The sequence below is a fragment of the Pelophylax lessonae genome (genome assembly GCF_965119305.1).
Source record: "Pelophylax lessonae genome assembly, chromosome: 2".
Taxonomy (NCBI): domain Eukaryota; kingdom Metazoa; phylum Chordata; class Amphibia; order Anura; family Ranidae; genus Pelophylax; species Pelophylax lessonae.
Genome location: NC_138769.1, coordinates 78,971,823 through 78,985,805, shown reverse-complemented (window position 1 = coordinate 78,985,805; position 13,983 = coordinate 78,971,823). Strand labels below are relative to the sequence as shown.

Genomic DNA, 13,983 nt, shown 5'->3' with positions numbered 1-13,983 from the left:
AGAACACAATAGAACAGCTAGGGAGATCAATGATCAGTGTGTATGGGGCTTAAATGGGTTGTAAATCCACCTATACTTACCTGCTTTGTGCAATCGTTTTGCACAGAGCATCCCCAATCCTCTTCTACTGGGATCCCCGCTGGCGCTCCAGGCCCCTCCTTTTCATCAGGTGTCCCCATGGAAACGTCCATTGACACAGACCGTGGGACTCACCCCTCCTGCTGCTATCAATCTGTCCAAGGAGGAGAGAGCCAGTGGGCTCAGGTAAGGAAGAGGGGGGATTTCTGTGGGGAGGGGGGGGGGGGCTGCAGCACAGGTTTTTCACCTTAAAGTAGAGTTCCGCCTCCCCCTCCAAAAATTAAAGTCGGCAGCTACACATATTGTAGCTGCTGACTTTTAATATTAGGACACTTACCTGTCCTAAAGTCCAGCAATGTCGGCACCGCAGCCAATGTTTCCATCGGCTGTTGGGTGCTGCCGCCGCCATTGCCGGTGAGGGAACCCGGCCTTGCGGCTTCACGGGGGGGGGGGGGTCCCTACTGCACATGCGCGAAGCACGCTGCGCATTTCTATTGGCTCGGCAGCGGAGGAGGTGGCCGCACTTCCGAGGGACGGCGCCGTATCCCGGAAGTGGGGGGAAGGGTACCCCCTCCCCCCTGAAAGGTGCCAAATGTGGCACCAGAGGGAGGGGGAGGGGGGGGGAGACAAAAGGGCGGAAGTTCCACTTTTGGGTGGAATTCCGCTTTAATGCACAGAATGTATTAAGGTGAAAAACCTTGGGGCTTTACAACCACTTTAAGAATAAAGCGTTCCATAGTACATGACGCTACAGGGGACAAACACAATGTAAAGTACTCGTAAGTTTAAAGTCTGGTGCCAAGTTCTCTTTAAAGCAGAGCTCCACCCAAAGTCGGGCTACGCTTATGTGCTTCCTCCCTCCTCCGGTTCCACATTGGACACCTTTCGGGGGGGGGGGGGGGGGAGAAAGGAGGGGGGACAGGTACCCATACCCACTTCCAGGAGACCTGGCTGTGACAAGGTCCCCTGGAAGTTCGCCCCCCCCCCCTCACCAGGCCATTCACAAAAAGCAGTACACTACACACATGTGCAGTAGGGAACTAGCTGTGAAGCCACACAGCTTCACTGCCAGTTTCCCTTATAGGCAACGGCGGCAACACCTGAGAGCCAACAGAGACATTGGCTGCGGTGCCGAAATCGCTGGACTCCAGGACAGATAAGTGTCCTAATATTAAGAGTCAGCAGCTACAATATCTTAAGTATATGTAGCTGCTGACTTATTTTGTGGGGGGGCTGGACCTTTTCTAAGGATTTAGGGCTCCCGCAGACAGGTTAGTACCTCTGCAATGTTTAATTTGTCTGTACCCTCACTAAGATTTAAACTCACTGTCAGGTTTGAGGCAAAATAAAAATTATTTTTGGGGGGGGGGGGGGGGGGGCGCGAGAGAAGGACGACAGACCAAACATGAAGGGGGGGGGGGGGCGCGAGAGAAGGATGACAGACCAAACATGAAGGGGGGGGTGCGAGAGAAGGACGACAGACCAAACATGAAGGGGGGGGCGCGAGAGAAGGACGACAGACCAAACATGAAGGGGAAATCTCCCTATTCACTGCTGTAGAGGCTAGTATATAAACAGGGTAAAGAAAATAACGAGGCCACAGAAAAGCCATTCGTGCACCAGAGCTGGTGGTCATGCCCTCATTAGGAGACTAGGTCATGATGCCGCTGTACCAAGCAGATAACTGGAACAGATTCTGCTGCTCTGTGAATGTTGGTGCTTTTTCTGAGCACATTATTCATCTGAGGTTAGCAATTTTGCCTGCTGTAAGGATGCTGAGCTTGCTAAAAGACAAATATAGTGCCTGCAAAAAGTACACCTGGTGACAAGCATACAAGGCCTCCTGATGACATTGTGATAAAGGTAGATCAGAACATCCGTACCGGGAAAGGTCACAAAGTCCATGCACTGATCCAGTAAATACAGCTCCATATCACATTGATGCTTCTGAAAAAAATACTTCTGTAACCAAACACGGAGAAGAGCTTCTCATCAATATATTCGCTCAAGATATAGGTTTAGAGCAGAGGGTCTTAAAGCGGAGTTCCGGCCTCAAATACCTTTTTTAACTAAAAATACCCCAATAATACTAATCCATCACCCTTTACAGAACCGCTATTCTCATACTTACAAGGTGTACAGTATTTGATTTTAGTCAAAATAACTTTTAAAAACGCTGTCTGGGCAGGGCCATCTTGGATGTGGGCATCTGAAGCCGCAGTGTAATCTGCTGTGTCCTTCCTGATTCCAGGGAGTGTTCTGGGAGTTCTTCCTGATTCCAGGGAGTGTTCTGGGAGTTCTTCCTGATTCCAGGGAGTGTTCTGGGAGTTCTTCCTGATTCCAGGGAGTGTTCTGGGAGTTCTTCCTGATTCCAGGGAGTGTTCTGGGAGTTCTTCCTGATTCCAGGGAGTGTTCTGGGAGTTCTTCCTGATTCCAGGGAGTGTTCTGGGAGTGATGACAAACAGCTCCCAGGATGCAATGCAAAGGCGGAAGTGATGTCGGTGGCCGTGGTCACAGAGCGGGGAGAAGGAGGAAGTACAATCAAAAATGCCCTGAAAATAAGGTAAGGGACCCCCGAAAAAATGCCCAATTGTTGATCAGCATAGCGAGCACTCCAGGAATTACTAAAGTTGCAAAATAGGCCGGAACTCCACTTTAACCATGGATTATTAATCAATACAGATTAAGGCAGAAAGACCAACAATTAGCAATCAGATGACAGCTTCCACTATCCAAGGTAAAATATTGGCATAGCCTCAGTTAAAGCAGACCTCTGCCCCTTTAAAAACCACATTTGCATGCACCTCACTTGCATTATTCTAAATGGTCATGGTTTATGCACGTACAGTACTATTGTTCCGTCTCACTTCCACCTACCCTAAGGTGATGGTGATGTAGCCAGGGCCCCCCACTGCCTCCTGGGAAATTACAGGTATTTATATAGCGCCATCAATTTCCTCGGCGATTCACATATAAAATTATACATTCTGTTTCCTGTGAAGCTCATCCCATCAGTATTCTGCCGGGTCAAACACCGCAAAGGTGTGAGCAGATTTTATATACCAAGCGAAGGCTGGAGCGAAACTCAGGAACTTGCAAAACGATTTGCCTCTCTTCCCAAAAAGTTCAGTGTAGTAGTAAGAGGTCAGTATTGGATAACGAAATCGCTACTATCACAGAATGTCGCTTAGTTTGGCAGCAATCCTCACCTCTTAAAGCGGAAGCAAGGTCTTTGGAGTGTGGGAGGAAACCAGAGAACCCGGAGGAAACCCACACAGGCATAGGGATATCATGCTAACTTCGTGCAGGTAATGCTGTGATTCTTTACATCAGCAGTGCCTTCCAATAAGCTCTCTTTGTTAATCTGAAATCTCAGGGAAAAAAAAAAAAAAAAAAAAAAAAAAAAAAAGAGGACTATGGTTTTCTGGGATCTGGGGAAAACCAACATCATCTGAAGTCATACAGGTTTCCCTAATAGGACTGTGGATGATGATTTCTACAGAAAAGGAATCATGACAGGTGGATAAATGGATAGATTATTTCTAAAGGAAAAGAGGAATCTAAAGGAAAGAGGGTATGGGGGAACTATTTGGCAATTGATTGGGAGGTATGCAATCAAAAAAAAGGTTAATGAAATACTCCACTTTTGACTTTTGTTGGGGGGGGGGGGGGGGACACATTCCCCTCTGGGTGATTATATACATTGCAGTGATTTTAACAAAATAATTGTTTGGAGATTCCATTCTTTTGTTATTCTGAATGATAAACTGTTTGTGTCCATGTGCAAAGTGAATCTAATAGGAATGGTTTTATAATCATCTATCAGCTGCTGCACCTGCATGGCTCTAATGAGGAAAGTGGCAGGGTTTGGATCCCTTTAGATGCGATTTCCTTCTGGAAGTATCCCACCAAAAATGCAATTTTTGTTGCAGGGAATGCCTGAAATCTGACTTGTATCTTAGGCAGACTTCTGGGAAAATTGGTGAGCCAATCACACAAGCAGGAAATTACATTTTTTGGGCGCATTCTGTGCTCAGAATGTCTCAAGGTAGCCAATATAGCATTTTACAGAAAGTTACAGCGCTGAAGATTAGAAAGGTAATTTTTAATATCATTCAATTACAATAGGACTTGTGTCGCAATTGCATATGCTAGATTTGCCAATTTTCTCACTAAAATGGGGTTACCCTTTAAGGACTTCGGTTTTAGAGGCTCAGATAATCTAAAATATATGGTAAAGAGAAACTAATGATTTTCTGGTACACTTTACAATGTGGATAAAACATTGTTTTAAACTACACAATCTGTCACAGGGAGAAAAAAAAAAAAAATTGCAGCAAACATCTGTATACAACTATTAATTATACATAAAAAAAAAAGATCTATATCTCGACTGTTAGAAATCATGGGGCCCCTTACAGGCTTCCTGATGGGGGGACCTCCCAACTCCGCCTACAAAGCTGCAGTAAGCCATAGCATTGGCTTTGTCCACCTATCGCTCAAAAATGAAAAAAAGTCCCTCCTTAGCTCCCACCTCCTGTGCCCCTCAATTGACCCGATGGGGCCCAAGAAAATGCGATTTAGACACTGGTAAGCAGGTAGGAGCAGGGTGTGGTTTAGTAAATTCCATTTATTTGTTTAGGCAGAAAATGAATAAAGCTGCCCCAGGCTCCCCTGTTCAGCTGATGAGACTTGGGCCCAGTACTACAGGACCATTTGTACTGCCTTACCAGTGGCCCTGTACACATACACATAGTATTTTTTTTAATGAAATGTGAAAAAATAAATAAAAAAAGGTCAAAACCCTGCAGCTGCTGTCCACAAAGTGCTAAGTCATTCTTAAATCAAGTCTCAATAATACAGCGCTTACAGTCCAAAATAGATGACCCGTGAAAAAAGTCCAAAATCTTTAAAAAAAAAAAAAAAAAACACACACATGAAAAGCTCAGTGCTCCAAAATCCTAGAAAAAGTGCTGAAGTGCTTCAAGTAAACATGCCATGCAATGTGCCACACTCCCCTCTCGTATCCCCACTCCCCAGAGAAAATGGACCCTCATCTTTTCAGTGTGGGGGTCAAGCACGCATATGTCTGGTGTTGGGAATACCTGGTCTCTTTGGCGCCCTTAATGAGGTCTCCAAAAAGCTGTTTTGGGGCAGCGGGAATATCCACCAGCCTCAATAAAAGAAAAAAGTACTCAGTGAAGTACTCCAAGAAAGGTTTATTTGCGCAATAAAAAAAATTCACTTATGAAATCTCTGCATAAAACGGGCATTGAAACAGTAACGAGGCTCTTCCTGGTTTGCCACGGCTCTGTTTGCGTTTCATGGAGGGCGGAAGTGACGTCTTGGGTGGTGGAACCGGAAATTACATCAACGTGTTTCGCCCTTCCCACAATGTCATCAGAGACATCCATTTTTGTATATATCCACTTTGAGCGTTTTTTTTTTTTACAACATACAAACCAAAGGCTGCAAATTACAAATGCCTAAACCGGTCTCTCCACAGGCTTGTTTAAATGCCATCTGAAGAGCCACCTACAGTGGATCACTTTTTACAGGTCTTGACAGATGGCTGTGTGGTGTTATGTTGGTTTTCCAGCATTCCTTTTAGAGAGAAGCCAGTCTTCAGATCAGTGTATGTTAGACAGCGGTACTTTCACCTAAATGTTAAAGAGGTTGTAAACCCCCCCCCCCCCCCCCCCCAAAAAAAAAAAAAAAACCTGTAAGGCAAAGGCATAATAAGCTAGTATGCATCACATACTAGCTCATTATGTAATACTTACCTTAGATAAAAGCCCCACAGCAGCGCCTGCACATCGGTGTGACCATTGACATTTTCCCCAGGGTTACTCCCGGGTTCACGTGTTCCAGGGCTGTGATTGGCCGAAGCCGTGATGACATCACCGGTGGCCGTTCCTTCAGAGTGATGTCACTGGCTGCATGTAATCAAAATATTTCCTAAACGGTACATGTTTGGGAGATATTTACACTACCTATAGGTAAGCCTTTTTATAAGCTTACCTATAGGTAAATGTTTGTAGAGGAAGTTCACTTCCTCTTTAAAGCGGAGTTCCGGCCTCAAAATCGACAAAAATCGATTTTGGGCCATCTGCTTGCTGAGTGTCACCTGAAAAGCAAATGGATAATCACGATTTTTTTTTTTTATTTACTTTGTTATTGAAGAAAATATAAAATCGCCTTTCTTCCACTTCCTCCCTCTGCGGTCATGGCCCACGCCGTCACTTCCTCCTTGCATTGATTCCTGGAAGCTGAACGTCATCGCTCCCAGGAATCAATGCGCCTGCACCGGCCCCCCTCGTCACTTCCGGTTCAGGTGCATCATTCCCTGCTAAACAGCTTTTGGGCATGTAGCTACTCCTTCGGAGCAAAGTCTAATACCCCATATGTGACGAATATGAAGAGGCGGCGACTGTCGGAGGACGTAAGAGAAACAGCTTTTGGGCATGCCCAGAAGCTGTGCAGGGATGACGCGTCTGCACCAGAACTGACGAGCGGGGCCGGTGCAGTGCATTGTGGGACCGAAGGACACGGAAGAGGACGCAGAAGAGGACACGCTGGCTTCAGCTGCCCACACCTGAGATGGCAGCGCTGGAGAAGAAATTTTCAAGGTAAGTATTTCTTCTAAAAAGGTAAGTGCGACCCGGGACAGATCAGAGGATATCCATTATGAAATGCACTAGCCCTGACTGTCCCGGGGATACTTTTATTAAAAAATCATGTCCGAGGTCGGAACTCCACTTTGAGGTGAGGATTGCTGCCAGACTAAACGACATTATGTGATAGTAGAGATTTTTTTTTATCCAATACTGACCTCTTACTACTACACTGAACATTTTGGGAAGAGAGGCAAATCGTTATACAGCACAAAACAGTCACCGCACACCAATCATTGGAACTTTATGAAATGTCACTTTATCAAATTTCAATAAAGTTCCTGAGCTCTACTCCGGCCTTCTCTTGGTATATAAAATAATTCTGCTCACACCTTTGCAATGTTTGCCCCGGCAGAATACTGATGGGATGAGCTTCACAGGAAACAGAAGAGGAATGTGGAAGAGGATCCCGCTGACTGTCCACAACTGACAGTGTGATGATAACCATTTCCCCAGCACAATGCCGCTGATAAGATCCTCCTGGATTTCAGTGAGGTCATTCCGACCAGTTTGGCTGGAACACATAGGGCTCATGCACACAGTGTAATAAAATACTGATATCTATGCAGGACCTTGAAGTCTGCGTAAAAAAATAATAAAAAGGTCTATAAAGTGCTTTAGTTTACCGGTGTTTAGATGCGAAAACATTCTTAAAAAACCCACACTAGTAAAATTCTTATGCTATTGTCCATAGACAAATACAGTATGCCTCGCTCACCTTACAATGCAATGCCAGAGCTACCAACTGTTAGGTCCTCTAAATGACAATTGTCTGAAATAAAGCGAGTGAGTGGGAAGGAATGTCATCTGGCAGCCGGCTGATATCCATGCTCCGCTGTCTGCATCTGTCAGGGTGATGGGGACAGTTAGTAATGGGGGGGGGATATGGAAACAATATAAAAAAAAATGACAGGGGCTCTCATCCTTATCTACTCCTATAAAGTCAGTTATTTCTGGCTCTCACTTACTGTTCTTATAGGAAATGAGGGAAAAGCTCTTTAGCAGGAACATGGAATGGAAGAAAAATCGGACTAATCCTTTCCTAAACTATTAAAACAAAAAACACTGATGTGACCAGTCTGTCAAATTAGTCTTGGCAGCTGAGTGGTTTGAGATTTCAGGTTGGCGACACCTTCTGCAGGCACCAAATTGGGGAGAGAGAATAAGGCACCAGAGCGAGAACCAAGGGAGAGCATCATCACCATACAAAATGTATTACAGAGCTCTGTGCTGTAATCGTGGCTCCTATGCACTTGGCACAGAAGTGATGTCATCAAGACTCGCCCAATCAAATGGCCAGAGCCTGTGAACCCGGAAGCCCTGTAGGAAGTGACAGCACATCACTAGAAGGCTTCACTATAAAGTGGTGATAAACGGTCTTTCAAAAACCCGCTGACAGTCAGGGTTTTTATAACAGAAGTGACCCTAGAAGCATCCGCGGCTCAGAACGCATTTACATGCCGTGGCAAAGTGACCTCCATGGGCATTCATGGGAGTGACATCTCTGGAGCCTGGCCATTCCAATGGCCGAGGATTTGGAACCTGGAAGAAGACCGGCTTAACATGGAAGTGCCGTGGACCAGAGAGCCGAGACAGCCCAGCGCTGGATGGCTTCTTCTATAGGCAAGTCTCTCATAATGTACTAGTATGCAGTGCATACTAGTGCATTAGGACTTAAACCTGAAGGGGGGCACTTTTTTAGTCTCAATGAGACTTTACTACTGTTTTAAGGTAAAAGTTTCATAATGTGATAGTAAGTGGTGCATACCAGCACAATATGCCACTGGCTTGCAGTGGGAAGTTTTTTTTTTTTTTTTATTTCACAGCCTTTACTACATCTTTAAATAGGACTATCCGACGGGAGGCATTATCCGACAAGACACCGGCAAGAATCTAAAATTAGCTCTCAAATAGGTATTGCCTGTAGGTATGGAATTACATTTAACAATGTGATGCCTTTCTGTTAATACCTGGTTGACTAGCATATGTCAAACCTGTTATTTGTGTGAAAGTATGACCCTCATATGCAATGTTAGAAGCAGTCCTATCCCAAGTACATAGCTTTTTATTTTTTATTGCTTATGGGTACAGCAGTCCTTTAAAAAGAAATCATTGCAAATGTCCTCTTGAACAGGTCACCTGCCTGGCTTACTCTCGCATTCATTTCTGAGCTGCTGACCTGGAACAAGCATGCATTAAGTGAAGTCAGAACTCCTGATCTGCATTCTTGTTGCATTGGGGCTCATTCACACAGATGTTGAGCCCCACAGTCCATGAATAAGTTGTGTATTTATACAGCTTGAGCCACTAAATGTTGCGTGCAGGTGTCCAATGTATGTGTATGGGGACGCAGTGGCTGCATGAACACAGCTGCTCATTTTCATTTGACAGGCATGCAGGTGTATGTGAGCGCAGTCTGCATTTGGGGCTCATCTGCATCCCTTAAACATGTGGACTAGTGTCTGTCTGTGTAGTCACTACGTCCCCATACACTAACATGGGATGCCTAGGGGTAGCGCCTGGCGGCTCAAGCTGCATAAATGCACCCCATTCATGGTCCCTGAATGAGTCATAGGAACGCAACTGTACTCGGGCCAAGTGATACTAAAGCTGTTCTTTTCTCTTTCTTTTAAACATACAGATAATACTTACCTGCTTTGTGGTTTGCAGAGCAGCCACAAACCTCCTCTATTCGAGTTCCCATCGGCGTCCTGGGCCCCCCCCCTCATCAAGCCACCTGCGGTGGGGGCACTCATATGTACTTGCTCCCAAGCCACGTCCTGTGTGTCCATAAGACACACAGGCTTGGCCCGTCCCCTCCTAACTTGCTGTGATTGACAGCAGCCGGAGCCAATGTCAGGGGAGGAGGAAGCAGGGGAGGAGGCAAAGAGCAGGGACAGCAGCTGCTCTTGTGCACATCCCTGGATCGGACTCAAGACCGTATTAGAGGGGGGAGCAGCACACCGAAGGTTTTTACCTTCATGCATACAATGCATGAAGGTAAAAAACCTTCAGCGTTTTCAACCACCTTAAAGCCAAAGTTCAGTTTTAAAAAATAAAGTACATGGGACATTCCTAATTAAACCAATTTGTCCCTGGTGCTGGTGGCTCCTGCATTCCATGAAATCATCTTCCTCCGTTCCTCCCCATCACCAGTGCCATCATTTTCGGGTGCAGCATTCAGCTCCCCCATTCTTGGAAAAATACTACAACTTATATGAATGAAACACAATCTATGAATTGAAGAGGAGGGGGGATTTTAGTCATCCACCCATCCTCTATTAATGACTTGGCACTGAAAACTGACAAATGGCCTGGTAACGAAGGGCTGATACAGGCATGGTGCTCAAGTGGTTAAACAGTGCCAAACCTAAAATTCCAATAAGTTGCAATAAGGTGATCAGGGAAAGGAGTCTTCAGATGCTATTAAAATAAAGCTTGCCAAAATTAAGCTTTCAACCGTTCAATGCACAAAAAAAAAAAAAAAAAAAAGGAATTTCAAAGCTACAAGATATTCATTATTAAGAAACAATATTGTGAAGTGAAATTGAGTTTATTATAAAAACTCCATTGCAGCGAGGTGACCCCATGATGTAAACTCATGAAGCCTGTGTTCAGCATCAATTTGTACGGCACGGTGTTTACTGAGCAGGTTACAGATCAGATGAAAAATCGGTCAGTACCTAGAAGGGAAATGGTAATTATTTCTGGCAATCATGTGCTACAAACCAGCAAATGGGAAGAGTCAGAGCATAAAATTGCAGCAAGAGGCTCACATGATAGGGATCTAATCGCCTCTGTTGTTCACTCTGCTATGGCAAATCAGCAAAGCGCCAGTTATTTCTTTAGCTGCGAGCTAATTAAATCATCTACCAGGACAATGCACGGATTAACAAAGAACTGAAGAGGAAAATATACAGAATACAGGTTTATGCAGGGGCACCCACGTGTGAAAACAAAGATGCAATTTACATCGTTCTTTGTTCACACCATGTCTACTGAGCTGCATCTATATTTACAGATCAACGCAGGCTCAATGCAATGCGCTGCACACACCTTACACGTGCAGTGGTGTGTGCTGCGTAGAATTGCATGCATTTTTACACAGCGCAATGCACTTTGCAACGTACACACAGGCCGAATGAGAAGAAAAAAAAAAAAAAAGTTTTTAGTAAAAGTAGGGGGGGGGGGGCTATAACCCGTCAAATTCTTATTTCTGCCTGTGTTTCTATTGCAGATTCCGCATCACTTCCTCTCTGGTAACTGTTCTTATGGACCTGGCCACACGATACTGGTGGCCAGCTGCAGAACCGGGAAGGGACAGCAGTCTCCCGATGACGTCCAAAAAAATGGCAGCAGGGAAAAACAGGAACACACTGCATTCACTGGACAAGCAAATATGTTTTCTGGTTAGAACCCAACATAAGTAAAAGAGCATAGGAAGTAAGAAAGGTTGCCGAGTGTCGGAGGGAGGGGAGCAGAAGGTAGAAGAAGGTTGCCGAGTGTCGGAGGGAGGGGAGCAGAAGGTAGAAGAAGGTTGCCGAGTGTCGGAGGGGCGCAAGCAGAAGGTAGAAGAAGGTTGCCGAGTGTCGGAGGGGCGCAAGCAGAAGGTTGCCAAGTGTGGGAGGGGCGCGAGCAGAAGGTAGAAGAAGGTTGCCGAATGTCGGAGGGGCGTGAGCAGAAGGTAGAAGAAGGTTGCCGAGTGTCGGAGGGGCGCGAGCAGAAGGTAGAAGAAGGTTGCCGAATGTCGGAGGGGCGCGAGCAGAAGGTAGAAGAAGGTTGCCGAGTGTCGGAGGGGCGCAAGCAGAAGGTTGCCAAGTGTGGGAGGGGCGCGAGCAGAAGGTAGAAGAAGGTTGCCGAATGTCGGAGGGGCGTGAGCAGAAGGTAGAAGAAGATTGCCGAGTGTCGGAGGGGCGCGAGCAGAAGGTAGAAGAAGGTTGCCGAATGTCGGAGGGGCGTGAGCAGAAGGTAGAAGAAGGTTGCCGAGTGTTGGAGGGGCACGAGCAGAAGGTAGAAGAAGGTTGCCGAGTGTTGGAGGGGCACGAGCAGAAGGTAGAAGAAGGTTGCCGAGTGTCGGAGGGGCGCGAGCAGAAGGTAGAAGAAGGTTGCCGAGTGTCGGAGGGGCGCGAGCAGAAGGTAGAAGAAGGTTGCCGAATGTCGGAGGGGCGTGAGCAGAAGGTAGTAGGTACCGAGTGTTGGAGGGACAGGAGCAGAAGGAGGTTTCTGATGTCGGAGAGATGGGAGCAGAAGGTAGTAAGAGGTTTGTGACAGAGGGACAGCAGCAGAAAGTAGGAGGAGGTTCATGCGCATTAGAGCGATGGGAGCAGAAGGTGGAAAGAGGTTTGTACTTGTCTAAAGGATAGGAGCAGAAGTTAGGAGGTTCCAGAGTGTCAAAGGGATGAGAGCACCGACACTTCCTTTCCAGCAGAATTAAGGATGCCATTAGCCCTCTGGAAAGCCGACAACTTTTTGTATCGTTTTGTGGTCGACCAAAGAAGTTGAGTGCATGTGCTCAGTGTCATATCCAGAGGTTGTCTTTGGGAAATAGACGTACGAGTGCTGCCAGCATTGCTGCAGAGGTGGGTCAGCCTGTCTGTGCTCAGACCATACACTGCATCATATTGGTCTGCATAGCGGTCGTCCCAGAAGGAAGCCTCTTAAAGATGATGCACAAGAAAGCCAGCAAACAGTTTACTGAAGACAAGCAGACTAAGGACATGGATTACCGGAACCCTGTCTTGTGGTCTGATGAGAAGATAAACTTATATGGTTCAGATGGTGTCAAGCGCTTGTGGCAGCAACCAGGTGAGGAGTACAAAGACAAGTGTGTCTTGCCTACAGTCAAGCATGGTGGTGAGAGTGTCATGGTCTGGGGCTGCATGAGTGCTGCTGGCACTGGGGAGCTACAGTTCATTGAGGGAACCATGAATGCCAACATGTACTCTGACATACTTAAGCAGAGCATGATCCCTTCTATTCAGAGACTGGGCTGCAGGGCAGTATTCCAACATAACGTCCCCAAACACACCTCCAATATGACCACTGCCTTGCTAAAGAAGCTGAGGGCAAAGGTGATGGACTGGCCAAGCATGTCTCCAGACCTAAACCCTATTGAGCATCTGTGGGGCATCCTCAAACAGAATGTGGAGGAGCGTAAGGTCTCTAACATCCACCAACACCGTGATGTCATCATGGAGTAGAAGAGGACTCCAGTGGCAACCTGTGAAGCTCTGTTGAACTCCATGCCCAAGAGGGTTAAGGCAGTGCTGAAAAATAATGGTGGCCACACAAAATGTTGACACTTTGGCCCAATTTGGACAATTTCACTTAGAGGTGTACTCACTTTTGTTGCCAGCGGTTTAGACATTAATGGCTGTGTGTTGAGCTATTTTGAGGGGACAGCAAATTTACACTGTTATACAAGCTGTACACTCACTACTTTACATTGTAGCAAAGTGTCATTTCTTCAGTGTTGTCACATGAAAATATATAATAAAATATTTACAAAAATGTGAGTGTTTGGGTTAAGATTGTAAATATATCCAACTCCCAGGTCTGGGAAAAAGTTTTTTGCACGAGAGGTATTTTGAAAGTCGGGACAAGTCTACTACTTTTACCTAGCATCATCTAATGTCTTGCTTTTGTCACAAAAAAGTTAATAGTTTCTTTGTATGTAAATCCTAAACTTTGGCTGAATATGTCATTTCCTAAAGTCATTAGCAGTCCCAGTATCTGCTAACCATTCCCACCAACCACCTCAGGAACAAAGCCTCATCAGTGACCTATTGTTAAAGAAACTCCACTGGACAGGGTAACAATGTGTTGTAGTTCCACTGTATAAAAACACAACAGCCATTATATTCACCAGCAACAGCAGGAGTGAAGCCGGAGGATGGGCTCATTTGCATTTGAAGACAGTTTCCATCAGGAACATCCCCTTAGAAATGCAGCTTTCCACATTCTTGGCAGACACTATCAAAGCATTGTATGTATATAAATAAGCACACACTGGTTTTATGGTTAACATCAGCACAGTACAGATAAGAAGGCTCAGCGAGTATTGGTGTGCTGCTTATTGAAAGTCAACAGATCCCTTCTCCTGGAAGATAACTAGAACTACAGGAGTACAAAGGGCGCTGCCAGCCTACACCGCACAAGTCATCAACTTCCCCCTAAGCTCCATGTTCTTCAACAACACAAAAGCTGCCAACAGGTGGACTGCTGTTTACCT

General features: G+C 45.8%; 1 protein-coding gene across 2 annotated transcripts in view; it reads right to left on the bottom strand.

The window, feature by feature from the left end:
* The window catches only part of CXADR (CXADR cell adhesion molecule), an 88,817-nt gene extending 75,148 nt beyond the window's left edge, over positions 1-13,669 (bottom strand). For both annotated transcript variants that reach the window (XM_082245667.1, XM_082245666.1), the window contains exon 1: positions 13,618-13,669. In XM_082245667.1, coding sequence (XP_082101793.1) covers positions 13,618-13,660 — 43 coding nt within the window. In that variant the 5' untranslated portion in view covers positions 13,661-13,669. The remainder of the gene's footprint in view (positions 1-13,617) is intronic.
* Between the last annotated feature and the right edge of the window lie 314 nt (positions 13,670-13,983).